A 14219-nucleotide genomic window follows, 5' to 3' on the forward strand; every position below is an offset into this window, starting at 1 on the left:
GATTTGGTTGAGTACTACCCTCCAGGGAAGTGAAACATCCATGACTTTCATTAGACTAAAATTTCTTCTTCAGCATACAAAGTCCTTAAAAGAAAGATGCAAAAACCTATACAAGTTATGTGGAATGCACGGATGATATTTGTCTTCAACATATTATGAAATGAAAATAATTCTTTACCAGAGTCTGCTAAATTGTTTTTCTTTTCAGGTATCTCCTTCTCCTGGTTATTTAAAATGAAGTCTTCTTGAAAAACATGGAACAACTGTGTTTTTCTGCCATGCTAAGAAAGTAAAAGATACACACAAGTAGTGAACATCAGACAGCACTGCTTAAGGTTTCTCTCTAACATGCAAGCTTTTGAGCTGATTGCTAAGTTGCACACAACAAAAAAGATTTTTCAATAAGATACACCTTCATTATTCATGTTTTATTCATTTACAGATACTATGAAACCAAAAGCAAGTGTATGTCAGAATCAATCTTTAAACGCTTAATTTTACTTGAAAGACAGCTAGAGGTGTAGCCTTTACTGTTAACACTTTTTAAGCAAGGTGATTATGGTATAAAATGGGTACAGATAAAAGCCTTACAAGCTCTGTGATGGCATCCAGTTCAATGATGCATCCTGGACGAGCAGTAGATTGCTGACTTATGATGTTAAAAACTTCACCAACATATTTCTGTTAAAAACAAACGAGATGCTTCTTTTGTCCATTTCTGCAACACACACTGCTGAGTAGATACAACATCTAAGCAAATGTTAAACAAAAGCATTAAAAGTACTTCAGCTGTAAGTTACCAGGAATACTAATAACATTCATTATTTTTTGAAGAGCCACTTTATTTTTGATGATTAAAAAATGGCAAGAACTTGCAAAGCCATCATCTGGAAAGCCTCACATACAGCAGTTTACCATTGACTAACTAAACTGAAACAATGTCTCAACTGCAGTATGCCTACAATACTAAAAAGCTTTATTGTATGTTTTTACAAGCAGAATTGGACTATCATAATCTGCAAAATTCTTGACAACAAGCTTAGTTTCTACTAAGTGTAACTATTATTACTGAATGAAGTTCCAACCTTAAAAAACCTGAGACAGCTTTCACTTACAGAAATTTCTGGATTGGAAAGCTCACACAGAAGTTTTTTAGCATCTATTACAGCTTGATATAATCTTAAATGCTGTCCATCACTAGCCACAAAGCAGGCACTTGGAGAGTTACAGTATGCACCTGAAAAATATAAATGCACAAAGTACTCAAATTTAAACATAAACCGGCTCCCTTATTTGAGAAGTAATTTGAAATTTATGAAAGAAAGACAGAATGAGAAATATTCTGTCTTGTTAATTTCTGTGCACAGGCAAGAACTACAAAGTGTAGCTTAGCAACCACACCAAAGAATACAAAAGGAAATCAGAATTTGGTTTGCAAACTAGAGCAAAATCTACCTCTGCTTTTAAGTGTTCACGACATTCTATAATCAAAAGTGCACATTAGCATCTAACAGCTTGACTTCATTAGCTCCTAAAATATCAAATACAAAAGGTGGCATACCCCACTCCCCAGCAATTCTTTAAACAAGATTACACAATTACAAAATATAAGCAGCTTTGAAATATGTGAAATAAGGGATCCATGCTTAACATTCCTTTTTCAATCTATTCATATATACATATATCTACATCGCCTACTTAATAGCATTATTAGCCTATATTACTTTTATTCTAGAATACTTAACCAATCAGGAAACTGAACTCACCGAGGCAATAACTGGGTATAAGAGTGGGCAGCCATGCAACATTAGAAAAAGCTGAAACATGGAGGGAATTGATCCGAGCAAGTTCAGATACTCCACCAGAAAAGGACAATGGCCCAACAGGATCAACTCTCCAAAGAATAAGTTCACTGTAAACTGCATTGGGATCCTGGGATGTTATGCTTGCATTGCCTCTACTCTGAAGTCTTAATGGTGACTCCTGAGACTTTAAAGAATCATTTGCTTGTTTTGCATTCTCAACATCTGGTGAACTTAGAGCATTATGATGTGAGGTTGTAAGCAGCAGTGGTAATACTGAATGGCAAGCCAAGTCATTAAGATGAAAACGGTGACCACAATATCTGGATTTATGTGAAATACTGAGTACAGTTGAAAAAGCAGATTCTTCAGCAAAACTCACTAGCCATTGGTTCAAAGATCCATCTGCATGTTTGGAGATCATCATAACATTGGGTGTGAATATACTTAGTTTTAAACTGTTGGTTGATTTGCTGTGTCCAGAAGAGATAAGCATAGATGATGATCGTGTAAGGCCAGGAGGCTTTTGTTTGCCTTGTTGAATAGCCAAGTCAACATTTTTGGTACATGCATACATCACTATACTTCTGCAAAGAGAGTTTGCATCACCCGTTGGGAATGCAACAGGAATCCGTGAGACAAATGACACCTGGAAGTTTAAAAAAGAAGGTATTTTAAGAAAGTATTTTAAAAATTTAAGAGCAAGTATTTAAGTTCTTTTCTCAACATACATTTTTCTTTACACAAAAGTGCATATTCCAGAAAATGCAAAGTACCTGCACCTGTCGAAACATGCCAGGCTGGTATTCATCCAGCCAGTCCACGTGCCATACCAGCAATGAACCATCCATAGGATGTATACTGAATAGCATATCAGCATTTTTACTCCATTCAGAAAGCAGAACTTCAATTTCATGATCAACAATAGCAGAAGATAAAGGGACAAGGTTTGATGCTGAAGTAGTTTTCTCATCACTCAATTCCTTCTTCTCTTGGTTTCCTTTTTGTTCATCTCCATTTTCATCAACTTCTAGAACAAAAAAAGATGTATTTAAAAGCTAAAGGTTAACAAGCAAGGTCATTCAGGCATAGAAGCACATTTCAACCTTTTTCTAAATCCCTCATTCAAGCACATTCAAGCAAGGCCTTTCTACCCTCAGCAGAGTCCACAACTCCTCCAAGTTTGGTGTCATCAGCAAATTTGCTCAAAACACCTTCTAGTCCTACATCCAAATCATTTATAAAGTCATTGAGGAGGACTGGCCCTAAAATGGAGCCTTGAGGGACCACCCTAGTGACCATCCACCAGCCAGATGTGGCCCCATTTACCACAACCCTTTGAACCCTGCCCATCAGCCAATTGCTCACCCATCGAATGATGTTTTTGTTAAGTTGTATGCTGGGTATTTTGTCCAGTAGGATCCTATGCAAAAGCACATCAAAAGCTTTGCTGAAGTCCAAAAGATCACATCAGTTGGTTTCCCTTCATCGACTAGATGGGTGATGTTATCATAAAAGGAAATCAAATTTGTCAGGCAGGACCTACCCCTCCCTCATGAACCCATATTGGCTGGGACCTTTAGTGAACCGTGAATAAACTGAAATAGCTTAGTCTGCACTTGAATTTGGAATATTTATACTTTTCCATAGAATCACAGAATATCCTAGCTGAAAGGAATCCACAGGGATCATCAAGTCTAACTCCTGGGTCCCCAAAGAACCACCCCAAAAAAATCAGACTGTATTTGAGAACGTTGTCTAAATGCTTCTAAATGCTTCTTAAACTCCAGCAAGCTCAGTGCTCTGACTACTTTCCTGGGGAGCCTGTTTCAGTGCCCAACCACCCTCTCGGTGAAGACGCTTTCCTGAGATCCAGTCTGAACCTCCCCTGTTGCAGTTTCAAGCATTCCCTTGACCTACTGTTGGTGACCAGAGAGAAGAGATCAGTGCCTGTCCCCCCTTGTGAGGAAGTTGTAGACTGCGATGAGGCCTCCCCTCAGTCTCCTCTTCTCTAGGCTGAACATGCCAAGTGACCTCAGATTATCCTCATACATCTTTCCTTCTAGACCGTTTACCATCTTTGTTGCCTGCCTTTGGACGCTCCCTAACACTTTTATATCTTTCTTATACCGTGGTGCCCAAAACTGCACACAGTGCTCCAAGTGAGGCTGCATCAGCGCAGAGCAAAGCGGGACAACCCCTTTCCTTCACCAACCAGCTAGCAGTGCTGTGCTTGATGCACCCCAGGATATGGCTGGCCCTCCTGGCCACCAAGGCACACTGCTGGCTCATGTTCAGCTTGAACCCCCAGACCCCTTTCTGTGAGGGTGCTCTCCAGCATCTCATCCCCCAGTCTGTATGTTTAACTAGGGCTGCCCCTTCACAGGTGCAGAATCTGGCACTTGCTCTTCTTAAACTTCATATTGTTGGTGTTGTTCATATTGTTGAATATGGTTCATGGTGTTGTTCACATTGTTGACCCAGCTCCCTAATCAGACCAGATCTCTCTGTAAGGCCTCACCACCCTCAACAGAGTCAACAGCTCCACACAACTTGGTATCATCTGCAAACTTGCTCAGATAACCTTCAGGTTCTTCATCCAAGTCATTTATGAAAACACTGAGGAGGATTGGTCCTAAAATGGAGCCCTGGGGAAACCCACTGTGACAAGTCATCAGCCTGATGTAACCCCATTTACAAGAATCCTCAGGGCCTGCCCCATCAGACTGTTGCTCATTATATTACGCTTTTATCTAACTGTATTCTGGTCACTTTGTCCTGAAGGATACTGTAAGAGACAGCATCGAAAGCTTTACTGAAATCCAGGAAGATTACACTGACTGGCTTTCTTTGGTCAACTAGCTGGGTGATCTTGTCATAAAAAGAAATTAAGTTTGTTAAACATGACCTTCCGCTAGTAAACCCATGTGGGCTTTGACCAATGACTGTGTTGTCCTTTAGGTGCTTTTCACCAAGTTCCAGCATAATCTTTTCCATAATTTTACCAGACACTGAAGTGAGATTTTCCCCATTTAATGTATGTTTTTGTATGCATGCGCAGAACAAAAACAGTCATTTCCCAACCATGTCTAACAATATGTATTCAATTAATGTAAATATAAAGCTGTTTAAGTTAGGTATAGCTTAACACTGAAAACAAGAAAGCTTAGCTCTATGATTGTATCAGCTTCCCTAAGCATGTCAAAACAACACACTTCTAGTTTTCAGCGTCAGTTACTCTAAATATCTGGAAAAAACAAACACAATTTGTAGATACACATTTTTTTAAGAGCCACTTAGGTACTTCCACTCAAAGGGAAGGAAATTCACAGAAATACTGCAATCTGCTTGCTTCCTTACATTCTAAATTGCCTCTCACTTGAGATGAAAGAACACATTACTTTGTGAAATGAAAGCCATTTGTCTGTGATAAGACTTTTACCTTCTTCTGATCTGCCGTCCATCTGATTAGATTCCTCTGTGTTTGTCTCAGGAGAATGATGTTCAAAACTCTTTTTAAGTTGCTGCAAAAATACTTCCATGGATAAGGTAAAATGGAGTTCTTTATTGTTTAGCCAGTGCACAACAAAAGGTCCACTTTTTTCTTCATTTTCACCAAGACTCAGAGATGTGATAGATGGGAGTAGAGGAATATCTACCAGAAAAAAATATTAACAACTTCATTCAAAGCCAAGTAGTTTGGAAAAATATAATTTTCTAGACACTATGTTCAAGCAGAAAAGCCACGGGGAAAAAATACACTTGGGAATAAGCAAATAAAAAAAACTCAGTCTGCTGCAGTTTGAAAGGATAAAAAAAACTCAAGGTTTCACACATAGACACATCTCACATTCTGCAGGAGATTAGTTTCTTTTTCATCTGAGTGCATCTTTCTGCAACACTCAAACCAGGATGAAACTCTTTTGCTATTGTCTTTGTAGGCACACAAGTCATTAGAAAAGGATGACCATTATCTTGATCACTGGTATAAGTAATATTCCTGCTGACTGCAGACAGACTGGCTGGAAAACCAGAGTGTATCCAGCAAGACCTACTGAAGATTTGACCAGAAAACCTGCTCAACGGATAAAGACTTTCTGTGACCCTTTGAGTGTAACTTATACTCCAGCATAATTACAAAAGGCTTTATTGGACTGTGCATAAGTGCACAGTCCAATAAAGAGCACACCTTCACCTCCAACCCAGTCATACATAGAAACATCTAATTGTTCATCAATGTGAACAGAACCTTATGTACTGACCAGCCTGTCCCAGAAAGATGCTCTGGGTTGCTAAGCTAGCTCATCACTTTATTGTCACAGATCTCTTCAAAGATAAAAGGCTTCCATTCCTGCATAATTTATGCAGATATTTTTTAAAAATTAAAAAAATATATATATTAGAGGAGACTTCTCCTTTCCCCATCCCAAACTGATGCCTGTGCCCACTGGTGAAGAACATGCCATGGGCCTTCAAGTTCTATTGGGTTTACGCAGCAAGGTTTTGGTGGCAGGGAGGCTTCAGGGGTAGCCTCTGTGAGCAGAGCCAGCTCCAGATGACTCCAAAGGGACCTGCTGCTGGACAGAGCTGAGCCAGGGAGCGATTCAGTTTGTGCCTCTGGGAGACCAGACTGAAGGAAGGGAATAAACTGCTGTGCAACAGCAGCTGGGAGAAAGGAGTGAGAAAATAGAGCAACAGCCCTGCAGCCCCCCAGGCGAGTGCAGCAGGAGGGCAGGAGGTGCTGCAGGCAGGCAGCAGCAGTTCCCCTGCGGGCTGTGCAGGGAGAGGCCCCTGGTGGAGCAGGCTGTCCCCCTGCAGCCCATGGGTCCCACATGGAGCAGATCTCCATGCTGCAGCCCCCCCATGGGTGGAGGAGCCCCCGGTGGAGCAGGTGGATGTGGCCTGGAGGAGGCTGCGGCCCATGGAGAGCCCCCGCAGGAGCAGGCCCCAGCCCGTGGAGAGGAGCCCACGCAGGAGCAGGGGGTCTGGGGGGAGCTGCTGCCCACCCGTGGGGGACCCGTGCTAGAGCAGTTTGCTCCTGGGGCATGGATGGATGGACCCTGTGAGATGGAGCTGTGTGGAAGCAGTGCTTGACAGTAACTGAAGCCCGTGGGAAGGACACGTATTGGATCAGTTTGGGAAGGACACCATGACATAGGGGTGACCCCATACTGGAGTGGGGGAAGAGAGTAAAGATGAAGCAGCAGCAGACATAGCATAACGGACTGACCACAAACCCCATTCCTTATCACAATTCATGAGCCTTTTTTTTGTTGTATTTTCTCCCCTTGTCCTTTTCAGGAGCAGGAGTGATAGTCCCACATGGTGGTGCTGATCTGAGCTGCTCGTCAGTGTTAAGCCCCTCTGGGCTACATTTCCATAATGTAACACTGTGCATATACTTTAATTTTCCTTGTTCTTTGCTACTATGGTTCAGAAAATAAAGCAAATAACTTGAGGATAATGTCCCAGTGTTTATTCCAGAACAGAGGCTGCAGCAGTATCTAGGCTCACATACAACAGGGCTTACACTGGTGAGAACAGGGTGACCAAGAAACACGTGCTGTAAGGCTATTGCATTAAGCTAGGCTTTCTGATTCCTACAGATTCCTTTATTATTTTACATTGCCACATGATGCCACACAGTGTGCCAGCTGCCTGTGGGGAAAAAAAAAAGTATCCGTAATCTCAAAGTAACTGAAGGAAGCAAGTATCAGACTGCTGCAAAGTTGCATCATCTGAACCGAGTGGCAAGAAAGCAGCTAAGTGATGTGCTGTCATTTCTTCAAATGGGTCATACAGCAATATGCTAAAAGCTCAACCCACATTTGATTCCCACCTAGAAGCCTCCATAGACATTTTCCTTCTGATCTCTATTTATGCAGTGGTACTTAAATTATATACCCCAGGAGACAAAATATAAAATAAAATATTCTAATACTGTTTTTATACTTGTGATGTCTCTGAATTACTTACACTGCAGTCTAGCCTAAGAAAATAACAGAGTACACAAACAGAAAAGGGACCAGCATGACTACCTACAATTTTATAGTGGGAAGAGGGGATGAAGAGAATATAAGAGAAATATGGTCCATCTGCTTAAAAAAAGCAATTATTGACAGTCACAAAAATGGGTTAATACATTTGGCAAAAGCAGAACTTGGAAGAAAGAAATCCATTGAATTCTTATAGGACAAAGCTACAGCAAACATGAATGAGAGGGTGGACTGGAAAGACGATTTCTCACATTACAATACAAATCTATGGACTTTTAGTGTGTAACACAAAATCTCTGAAGAAATCTGTTTGTTTTTTTCCCCTCAATTCTTCTACCTCAAAACTTCAGAGTTGTTCTATTCTGGAAAATAGAAACTTTTAGAGCATCCTCTGGAAGATTTCCAACTTCCAGTTTGAAACTGCTCAGTCCTGGGTAAAATCCTTGTTGAGAATCTTTATTTGCTTCATAAATCACACTTTTTCCAAAAAGCTTTTGAAGTTCTTTGATTCAATAATTCTCTGTGTATATGACTAGTAGTAATCTTGCCTGCCCCTACCCACTCCCACCCTCCCCCCCCCCAAAAAAAAGCAATAAACTTATTCCTTTCAGTGAATGAACTCCACCCAGGCTGAATACTGGAGGGTGCAGCTGTCTCAACAAAGGGTGGGGCAGCCATCTAGAGGGAGCTTGACAGGCTGGAGAAATGGGTTGCCAAAAATCTCATGAAGTTCAAGGAGGAGTGCAAAGTCCTGCAGCTGTGGAGGAACAACCCCAGGCACCAGTACACACCAGGGGCCACCCACCAGCTAGAAAGCAGCACTGCAGAAAAGGACCTAGGAGTTAGACACAAAGCTGAACACAAGGCAGTAACATGCCCTTGCTGCTAAAAAGGCTAACAGTATTTTCAGCTGCATTAGGCAAGGCACTGCAAGCAGGTCAAGAGAGGTGATCCTTCCTAGCACTGACGAGGCCACACCTGGGGTACTGGGTCCAGTTCTAGGCTCCCCAGTACAAGAGGGACATGGGAAGAGTTCAGCAAAGGGCCAAGGAGATGAAGAAGGGACAGCAACATCTCCCCTATGAAGAAAGGATGAGAGATCTGGGACTGTTCAGCCTGGAGAACAGAAGGCCAAGGGGGACCTTATTAATTGTGTACAAATACCCGAAGGGATAGTGCAAAAGAAGACAGAGCCAGGCTTTTTTCAGTGGTGCCCAGTGTCAGGACAAGAGGCAGTGGGCACTAACTGGAACACCATAGGCTCCATCTGAACATCAGGCAAATGGATGGTGCACCAGCACAGGTTGCCCAGAGTGGTCATGGAGTCTCCCTTCTTGAAGTTACTAAAAGCCACCTGGACAAGGTCCTGGGCAACCTGCTCTGGGGAGCTCTGCCTGAGCAGAGGGCTTGGACCAGATGGCCTACAGGGGCCCATGCAAACCTAAAACTGATATTACAGAATCACAGAATGGTTAAAACAATATTATACTCTCAAGGATTTTGTTTCTTTAAAAAAATAAGTTCAAAAATTAACAGGAAACATGCAATAAAAATGAAGATCTCTTCATTTGCTATGTGATAGCATTACTCATCTTCTATAAGGGATGTGAAGGATAGAAAATGCTGCTCTGGACTTATCTTTTGTCAAGTACTATGAACACTGTAGTAAAAGTAAACTTTGGAGTGAAATCATAAATCGATTTGGTTTAAATCAAGGAAAATGCAATTAGTGTGTTTTTTTTTCCTCAGGTAAGGACATACTAAAAGGACTACTTAGAAAAACCGGTTAGACTGACGTTCTTAGGGATTTGACTGTGAAGGAAAACAGATATATCTTCAAATTAAAGCTTAAGATGTGAAAGCTGCTTCAAACAGAGGTTCCACAATAAAGAACAACCTTTCATTCCCCCATCTAGTAAGACCATATGATTCAAAAGACGGTATTGAGAAGGATAATACTAATACAGATGAGTAAGAAGGGGTAAAAAAAAAAAGAGGTCAAGGACAATTAATTCTTAGACACCTAGGAAAATATTTTACTGTTCTTTTCCAAAATTATTTTTTTCTTATTCTGTGAGCTTGTTGAGCACACTTATATTGCAAAGACTATTAAAAATAAATTAAAGTTTGTTAGATATGTATAAACAAACAGGAAAAGCAGTGCATTAAGAATAGGTGCAAACAAGAACTCTGAAAGACTGTGCTAACTGCATGAAAAGATTAGTTAGCTCCTTGTACAACATGGAAATGCAGAATGCATAGAGGGGAACTACAAATCTCCAAGAAGCTTCAAAGAAACATTCCTTTAAGACACTTGGTAGTAATAGATAGAGTGTCTGCAGATGTTTCCTGTAAAAACAGAGTAACTTGATGGTACAGCACAAACCAGCAAAAACACTTTTTGTTACTGTGTGAAATTCTACATGTATCTGTGACAGAAACATGAGAGCTAATACTAAAAATGATGAGGACTAACTCTGATTTTCTTCCTGAACAAAGTGTTCACAGATTGCTTAACCTAGCATCAATAAAGAAACTCATTGTTCTTTGTAATCACGCCAAAGATTGTACAGCTACAAATATGACCTAATGCATGAAAGCAAAAAGTGGCCTTTCAAACAATGGTTAGGCAGGACAAAAAAAAATTAAAAATACTAAGTTTAAGACGGGCCTTAATGGGCAAATACATTACATAATCCTTTTCTTGAACTACTTAAGTCTTGACACATTAAAACGCATCACAGCAGTAAAACCATAATGAAAGGCTCTTTAATAACACATTTCCATTTAGTTTTTCAATTGGTGGACATAATGCTTCATTTTCAGCATGGGCATAAAATTATGAAAACTAAAATATTAGTTACTAGAAGTTTTCTTTTTTTTTCTTCCCATAATGCCTTGCAACATAATGCATGAGCAAAACAATATTAAAGTTTATGAAACACAAGATGCAGATGTGTTTTGCCTGGTTCAGAGACAGAACAGTAGTAGGGAGATGCATGGTTACTTTAGATGTTTAGTATTAGGTAATCATTTTAAACAAATAAATCTCCAAGCTTTTTATCACTGTTCACTCTACAATACAGTGCACGCAGCCAACACAATTAACATTGACTTTGTAAACCTAGTCACAAATACTGCACCTCAGACCACTATGAATTTCAGTTAAAACATGACAGAAAATGAAAGCCATGAAAGCAGAGAAAATCTGCTCCAAGAATTTTATTACTGGATAAAGGTTCTTCCAAGAATTAAATGAAACCAACTTGCTAGCCATTTTGCACAGTCAGATAAACAGAACTGACAAATTAAAGCTTAGGCAGACAAAGCATACCTAAGAGAAAATAGTAGTTGCCTGGTAGCAAGGATTTACCATGGTTCCTACCTGTGGCTGGATTGATACTGGCAGCAATATGGAAGTGACAGAGTGCATTTGCATGAGGAGGAATGTTCCTGTGAACTTCGTGAGGATCTTGCTGATGTGGAGAGTATCCAGTATGTGCTACAACAGCACCAGACCTCCTCCTCCCTCGTCGAAAGTGCTTCAGGTTTAACTGCATGAAGAATAAGGTGTCATTTTTAATTCCTTTCAAAAAGAAAAAGCAGATTTAATCTGTAAGTGATTTTCTAAACAATAGGGCATGAAATATATTTTTCAGTTTAAAATCTACTTCATAGTATCAGCAGAGCTTCCTGCAAAAATTACAACATTCAGATGGTACCTTCGGTAGAAAGATACTGAACAGAAAATATTACTGTTTCATAAACATCACACTTAGTAAAGATTCTGAATGAAAAAGGAAAGAAATCCAAATAATCTTGTTTCAGCGACACTGTGAAAGTTTACATCAGTACTTTGCATATGATTAGATGAGTAATTCCCCCCTCTTCTCCCGTAAGGGCCCTATGAGGAGCCCACAGGTTAAAGCCTTAGATTTTAAGGTTCACCCTACTATTAGGTTTCTGTGAGAAGATTTTGATAGCAGGGGGCTGCAGGGATAGCCTCTGTGAACAGAGCCCAGCAGCTGCCCCATTGGTAGGGCTGACCCCCATCAGGTCAGAGCCAGCTCCACCTGCTCTGGAAAGGACCCGAAGCTGGCCAGAGACAAGCCATGAGTGATGCTGGTTGGGACTCTGGGAGAGCAGATTTAAGAAAGGGAAAAAAAAAACAACCTGCACTGCAACAGCAGCTGGGAGAGAGGGGTGAGAGCCAGCCCTGCAGCCCCCAGGCGAGTGCAGCAGGAGGGCAGGAGGTGCTGCAGGCAGGCAGCAGCAGTTCCCCTGCGGGCTGTGCAGGGAGAGGCCCCTGGTGGAGCAGGCTGTCCCCCTGCAGCCCATGGGTCCCACACGGAGCAGATCTCCACGCTGCAGCCCGTGGAGGACCGACAGGCTTCAAGAACTGTGGGAAGCCTGTACTGGATTAGTTTGGGAAGGACAACATCACATGGGAGGGACTCTGCACTGGAGCAGAGGAAGAAAGTAAAGATGAAGTAGCAGCAGAGACAGTATTATGGACTAACTGCAGCCCCTGTTCTCCATTTCCCCTGCACTGCTCAGGGGTGAACACAGAAGAGGTGGATGGAGGGAGAAAGTGTTTTTAGCTTGCTTTTAGTTCTCTCTGCTATCAATAGGCAATAAGTTACATTCATCTCCCTTACGCTGAGTCTGTTTAGCCTGTCATAGTAATTGGTGAGTGGTCTCCTTGTCCCTATCTCAACCCAAAACCCTTTTTTAGTCATATTTTCTCCCCTTGTCCTTCTGAGAGGGAATGAAAGAGCAGTATGGTGGTGCTATCTGCCAGAATTAAACCACCACAAACCCCATCCACGCAAGGAGGTTTATCCCAAATGGAAAAACAAAGGAATTTTTAATATCAACTACAACAGTATTAGAGAGTCACACTCCAAACAGTGCACATTTCAAGTCTGTTGTGCTGTAGTTATCTATACAAGCACAAAAAGGTATAAAAAGATACATAATTTCTATTACAGTTGGTATGATACTCTTGGTATTCCTTTACACTTGTTATCCTTTGCATCTACCCACAGCACATATGTAAAATAATATCCTCAAAATTTTTGCATTTTTTTTTAAACATTGCCTCTTACTTTGAAAAGAAACACAAAACTGTCTCCAACTTCTTTTTTTTTTTTTTTTTTTTTTTAACTTCTATTGGAATAGTTTGTTTGCTCTGCTGTGTCTTGCAGTCTGACAAATTTTTCATCTATGCACATGCTATAGAGGTACCATTACTATGCTGACTACATCACTCAATTAATACAAAAGTACTATGTCCACAAACATAGTCCACAGAGCTTTGCTGCAGAACTGCAATGCTTCACTTTATTTGTGCTTCCCATTGCTTAGAAAACATTTGTTACGGATCATTTGCCCTAGAGATACAGCTAGAGAGCTGCCAGTTCTACCTAAGGACTGTAGCAGGAAGATAAAGGTCATCTTCTCTCAGTCCACCACTTTTTCAACTGCAGAAGCCAGAGAACACGCCACACCTTCGCAGGTAACAAGTGAACCTCTACCATACAAAGGCAGCATTATTTGTGGTTTCTACACATCCTGCGTACACAATGTGCTCCATACTGTTCCTGGCTCTTTGAACAACATAACATAAAAGCACTTTGCTTCAGTCACCTGAATAATGTATGTAGCAGTGACATAACATCATTGTTTTTTCTAACGTTAAAGCTCAATAGGATGGCTGTCAGCTCTTGCTGTCTGCCAGGTAAACATAAGGATGATTTCAATTAAATTTATTGTTTTATAACAATATACAGACCTATTCTCTGAAGGATTATAGTTTCTAATACACGTTCAAGGTATCAGTTACAATCCTGTCTAACATTGTCTGTGTACTTGTGTTTATTCTCAATGTTCAATTTCACTTCTTACCTCTAATGCATTTTGCATTCGTTCCTTACTTGAAGTATTTCTCTTGAAGTTATTTGTGAAGTTCACTGCTTCAGTCCAGTTGTTGTTTCCTCCACCATATAACAGGCTGTCATTGGGTAACAAAGTCTCTGCCCAGAGACGACAAACGTTATCCTTACAGCAAGTCAGGAGAACATTGCAGACAGCACCACTAATGAAAGAAAATTTAAGGTGTGAAGATGCCACTTACAGTCACATAGCATGAAACCAAAGCAACAGCACCAAACTGTTTCCATTACTGGTTTTTAGAATTGCACAAAGTTGCTTATGTACTAAGGAAATAAACATTTGAAAAGACATTCTTGGAAAAACTAGTGCTATATGATAGGCTTTCATGTCTATTCAAGTATCCAAACATAAATTACTTCAATAATTTTCAAACGTCAAACTTAATAACAACTGTGGAACACTGAATAATGGATTTCAATTTACTGATTCAGTCCTAGCTCCAACATTATTTATGTATTTCTTTTCA

The 14219-nt window shown here is 40.6% G+C and overlaps 1 protein-coding gene across 9 annotated transcripts in view; it reads right to left on the reverse strand.

The window, feature by feature from the left end:
• DMXL1 (Dmx like 1) overlaps window positions 1-14219 on the reverse strand; it is a 91365-nt gene that overhangs the window by 53327 nt on the left and 23819 nt on the right. For 7 of the 9 annotated variants that reach the window (XR_014319348.1, XM_082783177.1, XM_082783174.1 and 4 more), the window contains exons 8-15: window positions 13706-13895; window positions 11184-11352; window positions 5245-5457; window positions 2579-2832; window positions 1767-2451; window positions 1116-1237; window positions 592-681; window positions 179-281 (exon numbers count right to left, since the gene is read on the reverse strand). Coding sequence is in view for 8 of the 9 variants with exons in the window: in XM_082783177.1 (XP_082639303.1) it covers window positions 179-281; window positions 592-681; window positions 1116-1237; window positions 1767-2451; window positions 2579-2832; window positions 5245-5457; window positions 11184-11352; window positions 13706-13895 (1826 nt within the window). In the remaining variant the exon portion in view is untranslated. Of the gene's footprint in view, window positions 1-178; window positions 282-591; window positions 682-1115; window positions 1238-1766; window positions 2452-2578; window positions 2833-5244; window positions 5458-11183; window positions 11385-13705; window positions 13896-14219 lie in introns of those variants that run through there. The other 2 variants (XM_082783173.1, XM_082783179.1) reach the window with 2 other exon arrangements.

The sequence above is a fragment of the Aythya marila genome (genome assembly GCF_965140915.1).
Source record: "Aythya marila genome assembly, chromosome: Z".
Taxonomy (NCBI): Eukaryota; Metazoa; Chordata; class Aves; order Anseriformes; family Anatidae; genus Aythya; species Aythya marila.